Source organism: Lagopus muta, chromosome 2, assembly GCF_023343835.1.
Source record: "Lagopus muta isolate bLagMut1 chromosome 2, bLagMut1 primary, whole genome shotgun sequence".
NCBI classification, from domain to species: Eukaryota; Metazoa; Chordata; class Aves; order Galliformes; family Phasianidae; genus Lagopus; species Lagopus muta.
Genome location: NC_064434.1, coordinates 58,530,088 through 58,543,664, shown reverse-complemented (window position 1 = coordinate 58,543,664; position 13,577 = coordinate 58,530,088). Strand labels below are relative to the sequence as shown.

The following is a 13,577-nucleotide window of genomic DNA, read 5'->3' as shown; positions in this document are numbered from 1 at the left end:
CTTGCTCAAACTAATGTCTGACCCACTGATTTCAGGTCTGATAGCAGCCCTTCCAAATACAGCTGAGCTCCTAAACACATAGAGATAAGCAGGCAGTTAAAAAGTCAAGGGTAAAACAAAATGATAAAGTACAAAAGACGTGCAGTGGTCTTTTTTTTTCACTAACTTTAAAAACAAATTCCCCCCAGTTCCTGAATTTCATGTTAACGCTTCCATGAACTTTCCCAGTGGCACATTTTTTAGCTGCCCAAATGTCTTCCTCAAAGTACTGAATAAAAGCAAAAAATACATGAAATGCCATTTCTGGAGGTTTTTGTGGTTTGATGCTTGCTGTCCTTGTGTGTGCCTAAGCACCACGCTTAGCAAAGGCCAATGGGCCCTGAACTAGAGCAAGCAGAGGGCAAGTGGCCTTGCCACATGCAGGGAGGCTAGCGAGTGACGGGCTGTATTGTTCTTTGCAGTGCCTGGAGCTCCAGGTGCCCCTGCCAGCAGCCCACCCTGCACCGTCAACATCCCCATTGCACCCATCCACAGCTCAGCCCAGGCCATGTCGCCCACGCAGAGCATCGGCCTGGTCCAGTCGCTGCTGGCCAACCAGAATGTGCAGCTGGATGTTCTGGCTAACCCTCCGGCCGAGACAGGGGGTGAGGGGCCAGGACCCTTCCCAGGAGCACCAGGCCGATTCCCTGGCCCTGGAGCAGTGGCACCAACCGGTGGAGATGTGGCCCGCGCTGCCCCTGTTCCTCCCACTATTGCCCCACCACCCCCTGCCATCGCCCTTGCCGACCTCCGGGACCATGGTGACCGTGAACACGAGCCCCCGCTCAAGGCCAAGCCCCCGCGTCCAGGACCGGGACCACAGCTAGTGGAGAGCGATGCTGTCATCTTTGGGGCCGCTCAGGAGCTGCAGCTGAACAAGATGAACCCCCCGCCACCCTACCCTGGCACCGTTCCCACGGTGGGCCCCCCGCCACCCCCACCTGTCCCCCCACCTCCGCCCCTCGACCTCTGCCTGAAAAAGGGGGAGTTCTCCCTTTACCCTGCGGGGCACTACCAGCCGCCTCTGGGGTACGAGCGAATAACAACATTCGACAGCAGCGGGAATGTGGAGGAAGTGTGCCGACCTCGTACCCGCATGCTCTGTGGCCAGGGCACCTACACCCTGCCAGGGCCCGGCAGCTCTGCCACTTTGCGCATCACCGCTGCCGAGAAGAAGATGCAGCAACCCTGCACCAGTGCCACCCTGAACCGGCTGACAGTTCCCCGTTACTCCATCCCCACTGGGGACCCACCGCCCTACCCCGACATTGCCAGCCAGCTGTCACAGGGCAGGAGCATTGCACAGCGGCTGGACAGCAGTATCATCCATGCTACTTTGCGGAGGAACAGTAGGGAGGCAGCGCTGAAAATGGCCCAGCTGGTGGACAGTCAGAGAGCCACCTTGCAGCTTCCCCCAAAAGCCAAGAGCAGCGTTGTGACGGCACAGTACCAGCAGAGAGTACCCACTGCTTTGTACACCTGCAGCCAGTGCAGCAGCAGTGGCGGCAGCAGCACCACGAGTGCTGGTGGTGTGGGCAACATCACTAATGCCAACTCTGGCAGCAGCACTTCCAGCATTGGTGGCATGAGACCTGATATGAGCACGGGGAGCAGCTCCCAGCACAGCTCTGTCATCGCTCACTCTGTCAGTACGTCGCCTTTGGCCTCCCAGTCCTCCTACAACTTGCTGAGCCCACCTGACAGTTCCCGTGACCGGGCAGATTATATCAACTCTGCCTTTACGGAGGATGAAGCCCTTTCTCAGCACTGTCCAGTGGAAAAATCGATACGGCACGTACCTGTGGCCTTGACAGAGGCTGCCATCGGTGTAAAACGGCCACCGCCGTACCAGTGGGATCCTATGGTGAGTGAAGAGATATGGGTTCCTCAGGAAAGGACATCTCAGAGCTCTGTACCCAACCCTTTAAAACCAGCCCCTCTCATCATCGGTCAGACTCAGCACCTGGATATGTCTCGAATGCCGTTTGTCTCCCCTAAGTCTCCAACGAGTCCCACTGCCACTTTCCAGACAAGTTATGGGGTCGGAATACCGTACCCAGGAAGCTACAGTGCCCCTCCCCTTCAGGGAATGCAACCCCCGTGCTCCCCCAAAGAAGCTCTGGCCCCAACACAGTTTGCACAGCAGGAGCCCACAGTAGTGCTTCAACCAGGTTACCCACCCAACCTCTCCTATTGCCCTTTGCCACCCATGTATCCGGGAAGTAGCGCCTGCTCTAGTTTACAGCTGCCACCGATAGCCTTGCACCCATGGAGCTCCTACAGCGCATGCCCACCGGTGCAGAATCCCCAGGGCACTCTGCCTCCAAAGCCGCTCCTCGTGGTGGAGAAGCCGGTTATGTCTCCCCCGCCAACCGAGCTCCAGGGCCATGTGGGTACAGAAGTGATGGTGGAGACAGCGGACACCTTCCAGGAGGTGCTCTCCTTGACAGAAAGCCCTGTTCCTCAAAGGACAGACAAATTCGGCAAGAAGAGCCGAAAGCGGCTGGATAGTCGTGCTGAGGAAGGAAATGTGCAGGCTATCACTGAGGGCAAGGTCAAAAAGGATTCGAGGACACTGACTGACTTCAATTCGCTAATATCCAGCCCAAGGCTGGGCAGAGAGAAGAAGAAAGTCAAGAGCCAGAAAGACCAGCTCAAGTCCAAGAAGCTGAATAAGACAAATGAATTTCAGGACAGTTCGGAGAGTGAGCCGGAGCTTTTTATCAGTGGGGATGAACTGATGAACCAGAGTCAGGGCAGCAAAAAGGGTTGGAAAACCAAAAGGAATTTGAGGACAGCCAGTGAGCTGGATGAGTTCAAGTGCCGTAAGGCCAGCGAGAAGGAGGACGGGAGACTGGGGAGCCAGGGCTTTGTGTACGTGATGGCCAACAAGCAGCCGCTGTGGAACGAGGCAACACAAGTCTATCAGCTGGACTTTGGAGGGCGAGTAACCCAGGAGTCGGCAAAAAACTTCCAGATTGAGTTGGAAGGACGGCAGGTAGGAGGGCAGTGGCAAATGCTGCACCTGGGTGGGAGGGTGGGTGCCAGGATTAAGCCTGCCTCTATGCAGCGCAGTGCCTCCAGCTCACATTGGTTGCTGTTTGGGGAAAAACACACAGAAAACAAACAATAAAAACCAGCAAAGTGCTAGACTGAGAAGTAAGGATAAAGTGCAGTTGTAATGTAAATGTACCAGACATATTCGGTATTATCCCAGTAAGACGTAAGAACGAAGGCTTCCTTTAATATCGCTAGTTTTTACTTCTGAAGGGAAGTAGTTTTTGTAATAAATCAGTTGCATAAATTGGAGAAAAGTGCAACAGATTTCCTTGAGTATAGTTACAGTTGAAGTCAGTGAGTTTGGACGATAGCTCATTTAATGAACACTGCTCAGTTCCTGTGGCAGTTACATGTGCTTTGTTCAAGAGAACTGATGGGGGTTCAATTAGGTTCCCTCAATCAAAATTTCCCCTCCTGAGTTATCAGGCCTTGGCAGCTTGTTCTTGATCCTGAAGATACAAGAGGAGGCTCTGACCCTCTCCCAGAAAGAGGCTCAGTGGCCCACTTTTAAGCAGCCTATGGATGGAGAAGTTTTGGGAAGCTAGAAAATGTTTTGTTTTACAGTCTCCCCCTTCTGCCTGAGTGGGATGTTACTACACCAAAACCAGGCCATTAATAAATCAGCAGAACACTGGACTGGGACAGTCCAAGTGTTACAGATTTAATTCCTGGCTCAGCTATAGCATCTCTGAATGTCACTTTTGATTTATTACAGACATCAAGGTTCTCAACTCTCTCTGATTTAACTTGGGAGATCAGTGTCTTAAATATTCAACATAGATAACCAGTGGTAGCCTCCTAGTTTTGTCCTGTTGCAAAACAACAGCTTGTTAAGAAAGCAGTGACCATGGGTGCATAGCCTTGAACCCCTGTGCAAAATCACACTGACCATAGGCTTTGCTGGTGATAGAACAAAGCTCAACTCACTTGCTTACATTCCAGCCCAAGAAACTTCACTGTAGACAAAAATACAATCAGGGCTTCTGATTAAGCTTATGAAAAAGCAATATTAATAGGCCAAACTTTACGTACTACCTGTAGAAGAACAACCTGACTATCCTAGCTTTACGTTTCAGACAGCTCTCGCTGCCCCTTTGCTAATTCATTCTCAGTCTAATTATTTTCTAGGAAAGTTTATACAAAGGAAAATAGAACTGCTAAAGAAATACAGCATGCTAAATGGGAGGTGCTGTAGACAGAAGATTGGTTCTTCCCTTTCTCTGAAAGCTCCTTCCTTTGAAAATGAAATCTCTTTTCCTGATGGGGCAATGATGGAATCTCTCCAATGGAGAGAACATTATTTTCCTGCATAAAGAAGGATGCTGGTGTGACCCACATCTGTTGAGGTCATTGGAAACATTGTTCTTACACCAACACTTTATAGTGTTTATATATGTTTTAATGCTCAATTTACAGAGTGAAATATTAGTCAAGTACTCTATGTGGTCCATTATTACAGTGCACTTACTCTTCATTGTCCTCCCACTCCGTGCTGTGACTACCCCATATTAATTCAGAACGATTAACAGAAGTGTACTTACGAAGGGGCAAAAATATTTAACTCTTGTTCTTCTCTGTTTTCTTTTCTGTGACTCACTGTTTTTGACCTTGTTCTCTTTTTCCTTCCCCGCTCTTACCCTGCTTCCCAGGTGATGCAGTTTGGAAGGATTGATGGCAATGCTTACATTCTGGACTTTCAGTATCCATTTTCTGCAGTGCAAGCCTTTGCTGTTGCTCTGGCTAATGTGACTCAACGCCTCAAATGAACAAGCAGAAACCTGGAGAGAGGAAAATGTTGTCAGAACCTTCTCATAGAGTCCAAACTGGAAAATGTCGGGGCAGCCTACGTTAGGTGCACTGAGGTGCCTGGAAGCGAAGAAGGCCGTAAAACTGGAAAAGTCTCTTAGTGCCCAACTGAAGGGCATTAACTCTAATCAGTCATGGGGTGGAGGGTGGGGGGCTTTCTTCTCTTTTGTTTGTTTGTTTGTTTTCAGGTGTTTTCTTTTTTTAAAGCATTGTGCTGGGTTTCAGAAAGAGCAAAGGGTTGAGAGCCATTCAGTGTTATGTGGAGAAGTGTGGCTTTTGGCTTGTTGTGATGGTTCTGCTGTGTTTGCTACAATAGCTGATGTAAGCTCATAGAGGGATTAAAAAAGACTGCTCTTTTTGATAGACTGCCTTATATCATGCTGTTCTTTTTAAAACAGGGAACATAACTTTTTTTCTGGTCCAGTTTGTACTACTACATCAATGATAGCAGCAAAAAAAAAAAAAAAAAAGAAAAGAAAAAAGAAAAAAAGAAGCTATAATACTTGAAGACGCGTGTTTCTTCTCTGATCTCTGATAATAACTGAGTACCACAAGTTCCAGGGAGGCTTCTGTAGGTCAATATTTAATTTATACATAACAATGTGTTACTCAGAAAAGAAACAAAACTGTTACCAATGTGGTTTTAAAACTCAATGTATCAAATAAGTTGATGTCTGCTTGTTTTGTGTGCTGTTACTGGGGATAAACATCTTCCGTTGGGTGACAGAAAAGAGGGAAGAAAATAATTAAGAGCGTTCCTTCTTTGCTCATACTGATCAGCAGTATTCTTCAGTTTGGCCTGCAGCTGGAAGAGGTACAGTGTGACCAGATGTACCTTCAAGGCCATGCCTATACACGCTCCTCATTTAAATGTGTTTACACTTTATAAACAGAGTCATTCAAGTGAATGAGAAGGCCCAATGTATTCATCTTCTTAGTAATCAATAGGAATCAAGTTCCACAACATTGTATCTGTGCTAAAATTAGGAAGGAGACAGAAGTATAGCAAGTCATTACAGGAAGCAATTTCATCAGGAAAGCAATTTTGTTACAGGAAACAACATCGTGGATGGCTGGAGGACAAATAAGCTAACAGTGGAAGGAAAAATTGGACAGAATTACTCCTTTTATCACCATTACTACTTGAGTAGTTCTTGTGACTGTAGTTTGTGAATATAATGCTCCAGGTAAGAAAGAGTGGCAAGGCAAAGTTTAAATGGAGTGTTACAGGGAATGGCTTATTGACAGGAGGGCAGCTTGTTCTGGCTAAAGTTTAGTTTCTGGTGGACATGCAGACTTGCTGACCATTTAGAAGGGTTGCTTGCACAGAAGGTTTTCTGTGTTGTCCATTTTTGTGTATGTATTTCTTCGCTTTCTCTCTTTCTTCCTTGCCTGCATTTTGCTATAGAATACGTTCTGGTATGGAAACAGTTTCCACAGTGATGCACAAAAACTGTAATTATTCCTGTAATTGTTTGGACATTAGATTACTAAACATGACTGCAGATTTCCTTCAAAAAATTATTCTTTTGATGTGAAAGGCACGCTGAGGAAGATAAGTTAGTTGAGATGTTAATACTGCTTTGTCTTTTATCCAGTTTAACTTCTTACTTGAAAAGCTGTATAACATAAGATAAACAGTTGTGATTTTATCTCTCTTTTTGAAAATTCTGGTGGTAAGGCAGTTCTGTGTTGTATTTAATTCATTCTAGAGGAGCATGCCATGTAAGAGAGGACCATGCTGTAGCAGAGCTTGCCAGAATGCAGTGAACAAGAAACTTCTGCTCTGCTGACACTTGTAAAGCAATACAGCACAGAGGGAATAATAAATATCAGTCAGAGAGGAGTTTGAGAGCTGCTAAGAGAGACTACGAGGCAGATCATCCACAGGTAAAGTCCCACAGGGTGAGTTCAGGAAGAACGCTTTGCAAAGTGGTTTCCTTGGAGAGGACAGTTAGAGGTAAGAAGGAAGGAAGGGCAATAGATGGCACCATGCCTGTATGATCCCAGAGTTCAGGAGCTTCTGCTTACACGTCAGGCACAACATTCCCCTTGGCATTTAACAGACTTCATTTGCTTCAATTAATTTTATTGAATTTCTCTATGTTATCTGGCCTATTTGTATTTTTTCTCATGTGCATTACGTATTCGGCAGCTTATGTGCCTGTATCTGTAATGTGTGTGGGATGGAGGAACCGAAATAATTTGATCTGTTCCCTTTAAAATCTGGAAATTTTTCCCATTGATTTTTATAAAGGAAGCACGATTGAGCCATTTGTCTGCATTGAGTTACACCCTGTGCAGACAGTCAGTTGAATTCTCAGGTCTGCTGCTATCAATATGTGAGGAGGAAAGTTGGCAGATTAGTGTCCTTTCCTACCCAAAAGTCTGTGCTTACCAGTCATACCCAAATTAGAATGTAATGGGCATATGCTGAACAGCATAGACAAGAAATGTATCATGACATGCTCACTGTCTGGGAGAAGGGCGACTCATTCACACTAGAAATCTTCAGCTGAAAGGAACGTTGCCTGTAGTTTTAAGCCAAAATTGTTACCGCGTGCGAAGAACATCAGTGTTTTTTTCTGAACAATATCTGGTCTAATTAGGACTTCTGTGTGCAGTTTCTTTAATCCTCCATGGAACAGTATTCCTCTTCACTTGATTCATAAGCAATTTTTTCCAATTATCAGTAGCTTTCTACTAACGTATACCCACAAATCACAAACACATATAGCAGGTAACAGGTTACTAACTTGGTTCTGTTGGCCAAGCCTGTGATTGCATCGTTCTGGTGGCTTCTGCCCAAACAAAGCACAAGGAGCAGCTATCATAAATCAGGAAAGTATACACAATTTCCAGCCTTCCTGTTTATTTGTCAGATGTTATAAGATAAGATACTTTTCTGTCTTTTTGAATATACTTTGACAGAGTCCCTAAAGGGAATTAAAATTGAGGGTTTTAATGGTTTGGAGAATTAGAGATAGAAACTACTCTCAAATAAGTTGAATTGTAATGAAAGAAGTGGAAGTGGTGTAAATTCTGAGAGTGGAACTGGATCGTGAATTGTGTGAAGGACAAGTAAAAGCAGCAGTTCTTTTGTTTTTCATTGAGATGTATGACATATGACACAGATTTAAAAGCTCCCCACAATACATTCACTGAAATCCTGAAGATTGCTGTTGCATTCAGCCAAAAAACAGATTTTACACTTTATACTTAATTTGAAAGATCCAAGTTTTCTGTAGATAACTAAGTTCTTCTAGGGAGAATGTAGCAAGGCATTCAAAAATATTCTTCTTTTATACGCACACAGGGATTTCCAGAAAATGTTTTTCCAAAGCTTTTTTTTTTTTTTTTTTTTTTCTTTTTCAATTGTGCAATAGTTCTGACAGTCTGGGGGTCTTATGGGCTTTTTCATGGTTGTTTGTTTTATTCTGCTGTTTATTTCTTTATTTTCTTTTTTCTCTCTTTTTTTTTTTTTTTAGGAAATTCTGAGTAGTTTTTAAAGATAATTTAATGCAGATTTCTTGTTAACATCCAAAAGGCAAACTATTTATCTTGTGTAATATAATAAGTGATTAAGGGATTATTTTATTTCTATATATCAGTGAGCTATACACACTTTATTATTTATATTTAAAGAGCATATTTGTAAGTAATTGTATGTTTTGCTGCACGAAGTTCAAAGTGCATATAGGAAGACTTGGTTTTGTGGACTAGTATGTAAAATTTCATCATTCAGGCAGGCAGAAATATTTTGGCATATCTAAAAGCAGCGAGTTTGCTTTGAAGGTCTGTGTAGACTACAAAGAATGTAGATGACTTCTTTGGGACCTGCAGAAATCTGTCCTCCACAGTTTCCCTCCTTTGTTTTGAACTACATATTTCAATTGGGAATGCTTTTAAAAAATACAAAGCTTTCCCTCTTGTTTAGTGCAGTGCTTTTTCTCTAGTTATAAGATAGGCTGGCTTGCGTGATAAAGGAGAGTATAACGATGTAGGCTCAGTTTGTAAGTTCATTGCATAGTCTGGTAGGATTTAACAGTGGCATACTTCAGTGCACTAGCAAACTAGCTTAGTATGAGCTAGATGAGGCATGAGAAAGAGTACAGCAGTAAATGTGTTTCTCTCTACTCAGGCTAATGCACTCCTTCAGCAGGGCTCAGCTGGTTCCAGCGCAGCCATAGTGCTGCTGATTCCTGAGTTAGCACTGCATGGAGCTGGTTGAGCTGAGCCCTGACCTCTGCCAGTGGCACCTTCTCTTCTTCAAGGTGCTCCTCCACTGAGACACACTGGAGACAGCGTTCCTTCTCTCTTCTTTCCAGTTTAGCTCCAAGAGCAGCATGCAGCTGCCAGAGAGTTTGCCTGCAGCAGCTTTAAGCAGAGAAAGCCCCAGTGTCAGTTGGTGGTTGTGTGGAATCTGCTCCTCTAAAGGTGCAAAGAGGTGTAATAGAGATCCTGATTAATTTAGAAAATACAGCTGATAGCCTCAAAATAAAGCTCCTAACAGAGTCTGTAAATTGGCACTTAAAGTCTTGTATATGCTCCATGCACAGAGTGATCGATTTTGTCTTGAAGCAGTGGGAATATTGCATTTCTGCAATGCACGCATGGGAGAGAGAGACAAAAGAGTTACAGAAAGAATTTTCGTTGTAATAGTTATTCATTGAGTTCCAGAGGCAGCAGAAAGAGGTGCCATGGGTTGCCTGATCTTGGTTGTATGACAGTCAATCTGCACGTAGGTTCATCTCAGATAAACCTTCCGTGTTGCAGCCACAGAAAAATAGTTGTACATTTCTTTATCTAGTTTTGTTCTATTGTTTTTATGGAGCTTCGCAAAGCCTTGAGCCTGGACAGTCTGACTTTCCCTCACGTGTCTTTTTTTTTTGGTCTAAGAAATTCCAGACAAATGTGGGAGCTTGCCTGGTTGTTACCTCAGACAATTTCTGTGCATTTGCAGCCAGATATGGGTTACCCTATGTCGTCTTGGTGCCCTTTTACCTGTCAGCAACGCTTTAAATCCATGTGCAAAAACTGATTTGAGTGAAAGACAAGACAGGGTAAGTTTTGACTGGTTTTTACGAATGTGTTTGCCAGAGCAACAGTTTGGAAATCACACATTTCTGCAGATCCCAAACCACTCAACGCCAGTAAATCTGCCCTGGGGATTAGCAGCAGATGAGCCATTTGCATGGCATGCTGACAGAGGGCCCGCTTCTCACCTCACCAGGTTACACTAAGGTACTTAAGAGAGGGGAATCGCACCCAAAATGCACTTTGCCATCTCTGTATGATTATAAGGTAAGAATGACAGACTTGATCTGTATATCCATTTAAAACAACTGTACAGCATTAACGAACAGCTATACTGACAGTTCTGTGTAAACTCACCTGAAGCACTCTGGAAGTAAAATGGCAGCCACAAAGCAGTCTTAGAGAATTTTGCCTTATTTTCTCATTTCTGGGACTTCAACACAGGAGAGCTAGCTGTTCATGTGATTTAGAGGTTGGTGTAATGTTTTTCCCAGTATATGAGGGGAAATAATATACTGCTGACAAAAATGAAATAATTCTGGTAGAGGAATTTTTTCATTTTGAAGTCCCTTCACTTTCACAGCAAGCACAATCCTCCACCAGCAGCTACTGGCATAGAGCTCTGTTACCCTCAGGAGTATACTGCAGGTAGGGACCACGGTCCTTTTTGCAAGGTTGGAATTTACATGCATCATTCCCGAAGGAATAAGATTCGTTACTGCTTGTGAAAGGTGGGCTATGCAAATGATTATTTCATATTTATTTAATTCTTAAAAAAAAAAATCCCGCAGAGATGTTTTTAGATTAAAAGATGCAGCTTTGCATATTGCTTGGTACCTCTGGAGATGTATGAGGAGAACATTTCTTTTGGCAGTTGGATTGTTGCTCCATGTAGGAAATTAGATTTTTAAGAGAAAAAACAATTAACCGAATGAGAGAATGAAAAAGGATTCGGTGAAGCAGTTCTTGATACAAAAATTAAAAACTTCACCATTCAACTTTTGATTTTGCAATTGAATTTATAATGAGAAGTTTGTTCTTCAGGGCAAACTGATTGTTATGAATATGTTATATGTGCAAGCGCATAGGTTTGCTGATCTGGAGCTTAGTGCAGGATCAAAACAACACGATTTTGTGAGATTTGCAAATAAATAAATGAAAATCTGGATACTTACTTATCCAAAGAGTTCCAAAGAGTATCCAAAGAAATTAAATGGTATGATGCCTTCCAGTGGCTGGAGGGGGCCTACAGAAAAGCTGGGTAGGGACTTCTTATAAGGGCATGTAGCAACAGGATGAGGGGAAATGGCTTTAAAATGGAAGAAGGTGGATTTAGACTGGATATTAGGAAGAAATTATTTACTGTGAGGGTTGTGAGACACTGGAACAGATTGCCTAGAGGGGTGGTGGATGCCCCCTCCCTGGAAGTATTCAAGGCCAGGCTGGATGGGGCTTTGAGCAGCCTGGTCTGGAGGGAGGTTCCCTGCCTACAGCAGGGGTTGGATCTAGATGATCTGAAAGGCCCCTTCCAACCCAAACCATTCTGTGATTCTACGATATTCAAGTGTGCCAGATCATTTTGAATCCTTGCCCTCCCATTTAAATAACTACAAATTTCAAAATATTGTCTGATTCAGCAATTCTGAATCCTGACAAATGTCATCTACTTGTGGAGTGGTTTTCTTACTGTCCAAATGGTTGGTTCTGGTAATATGGATTAAGATTAAAGTAATAATAAAAGAGAAGCATACCAGTGTGCAGACACCTGAGTTTCAAGTATTTAATCAGGATAGAGCTCAGCTTATAATTCCTGCCTATTCTGTTTCAAACTATTTATTCAAAACTATCATAGTTTTCCCTTCATTTCTTTTGTTTGCTTTATACATGATTTGCCTTTGGTTTCCCTTCGCTTCACTGCTTCAGCATTTGTTTCTTCATTTTCTGTGTTGTGCATTTGGGGAAGGGTTTGTCTGTTCAAGATCTCGTTGTTTGTTGTAGATAAAGTATATGGTGTTGTGGAACAGCATGGAGATGCGTTTGATTGAAAAGGCACTGTAGTGTTTCCTGAAAACGTAAGGGAGTTGCATTTGTTTATTAAACGTGTTATTTTGGTACTATAACTTTGAACATGATTTTGGATTTTATTTTTTTTATTTAATTTAAAGAGTATATACAATCATGCGGGTGCACATGTTCTCAAGCTAGCAAGCCCTGCGTGTTTTTCTTTTGAATGCTTTTGAAAATTGGTACACAGTTTGTGTGCTTTTACATGTTTTACATGGGATTGTTGGTTTTTTTTTTTAGTAAATTTTGGGGAATCTCATGTTTTCTCTTTTTTTTTTTTTTTTCCTTTTCTGCTCAGTGTACCATGGTATACCTGGTTTCCACTTTGTTTGTACTTAAAAACATATCTTGATCTGCCTCTCCTTTCATGTATCTTGTGTAATAGATTTTGCAGGAGGTGCCTAGAAAGCATTGTTGGTTTCCCTATAAAAATGTGGTTTGTCCAAATTCTTTACTGTCTACATGATTGGCAGATTGACTCATTGCCCTATTTTTCCTTGATGATTTGGAGTTGTAAGAGTTGTCCAGCTGTTGCTTAATAAAATTTTGCAGACTAGAAAATTCCTGACTTGTTTTTGTTGCATTTTCATCATGTTGAGCACCTTAAATACTTTAAAAGTAGTTGACAAGCCTCCTCTGGAATGACCTGAATAATAAATAGCCAGAAGCCCCTGTGCTTTCCGATTTCAGTAACTGTTTTAAGTTCCACTGAACCCAATCCATGTACCAGGCTGGAGGACTGTGTCAGTCGTATGGGAGGACAGATGGCAAAATTGTCATGGTAATAATTTTCCCATCTGCCTGAACATCAGCCAGTTCTTGTGCCATTTCTCCTCTGCTTGCTTTCCTGTCTAAGGAGGTTATCTTTGGCATGTCTGGTAGTTCTCATGTTGTCCTTGATACACTGGAAACTTTAACATTACCACAAGGAACTCTTGTGTCTATTGTCTTTAATAACAGAATAAAATGCTGTGATGGCTAGTGTTCCTTCACATTTTTAGCAAACATAAACATTCAGGGACTGAAGAAATCATAATAATAAGCAGTAGTAAAGTATTGTACCTGGCATAATGTACACCCTAACCGTAGCATAAATGAGAGAATCTTGATGTCAGTTCCCATAGCAAGTTCTCATAATGGGTCCTCGTTACCTTTGGAGTGTTGCAGGAGTCTCTGATGGATCCTGACCTCTTTACCATATTCATGGGTGGCCTTGAAAAGAGTTTGAATACTGAACTATAGAGTTTATTGATGATATGAAGTTAGTTACAATAGTGAAGGCAGTGACCAGTCATGAAGGATCTCAGGCCTTTATCACAGTTGGCAATAAAATAGCAGATGAAACTCAGCATGGATAAATGCAGAGTCATCCTCATGGGGGATAATAAGCAAGTGTAGATTCACGTGTGCAGTAACTGTCTCTGAAATGACCTCTGCCACTCAGGAGAGACTGAGGACACTACAGTTGAGCCAGAAGGTTTCTGGCAATAGCCAGGGACTGGGAGAGTACTAGGACTAAATACCACATGAATTTCCTCAGTCCATTCTCTTCCTGGGGGATTTGCAAGTGG

At 43.2% G+C, this 13,577-nt stretch overlaps 2 protein-coding genes across 5 annotated transcripts in view; both read left to right on the top strand.

Annotated features, from left to right (window-relative positions):
* TULP4 (TUB like protein 4) overlaps positions 1 to 12,567 on the top strand; it is a 141,360-nt gene extending 128,793 nt beyond the window's left edge. For 3 of the 4 annotated variants that reach the window (XM_048937994.1, XM_048937995.1, XM_048937993.1), the window contains exons 14-15: positions 462 to 3,037; positions 4,749 to 12,567. In XM_048937994.1, coding sequence (XP_048793951.1) covers positions 462 to 3,037; positions 4,749 to 4,865 — 2,693 coding nt within the window. In that variant the 3' untranslated portion in view covers positions 4,866 to 12,567. The remainder of the gene's footprint in view (positions 1 to 461; positions 3,038 to 4,748) is intronic. The other variant, XR_007375486.1, reaches the window with a different exon arrangement.
* TMEM181 (transmembrane protein 181) overlaps positions 6,682 to 13,577 on the top strand; it is a 51,233-nt gene continuing 44,337 nt past the window's right edge. The window contains exon 1 of the mRNA XM_048937999.1: positions 6,682 to 6,795. The gene's annotated coding sequence lies outside the window, so the exon portion shown is untranslated. The remainder of the gene's footprint in view (positions 6,796 to 13,577) is intronic.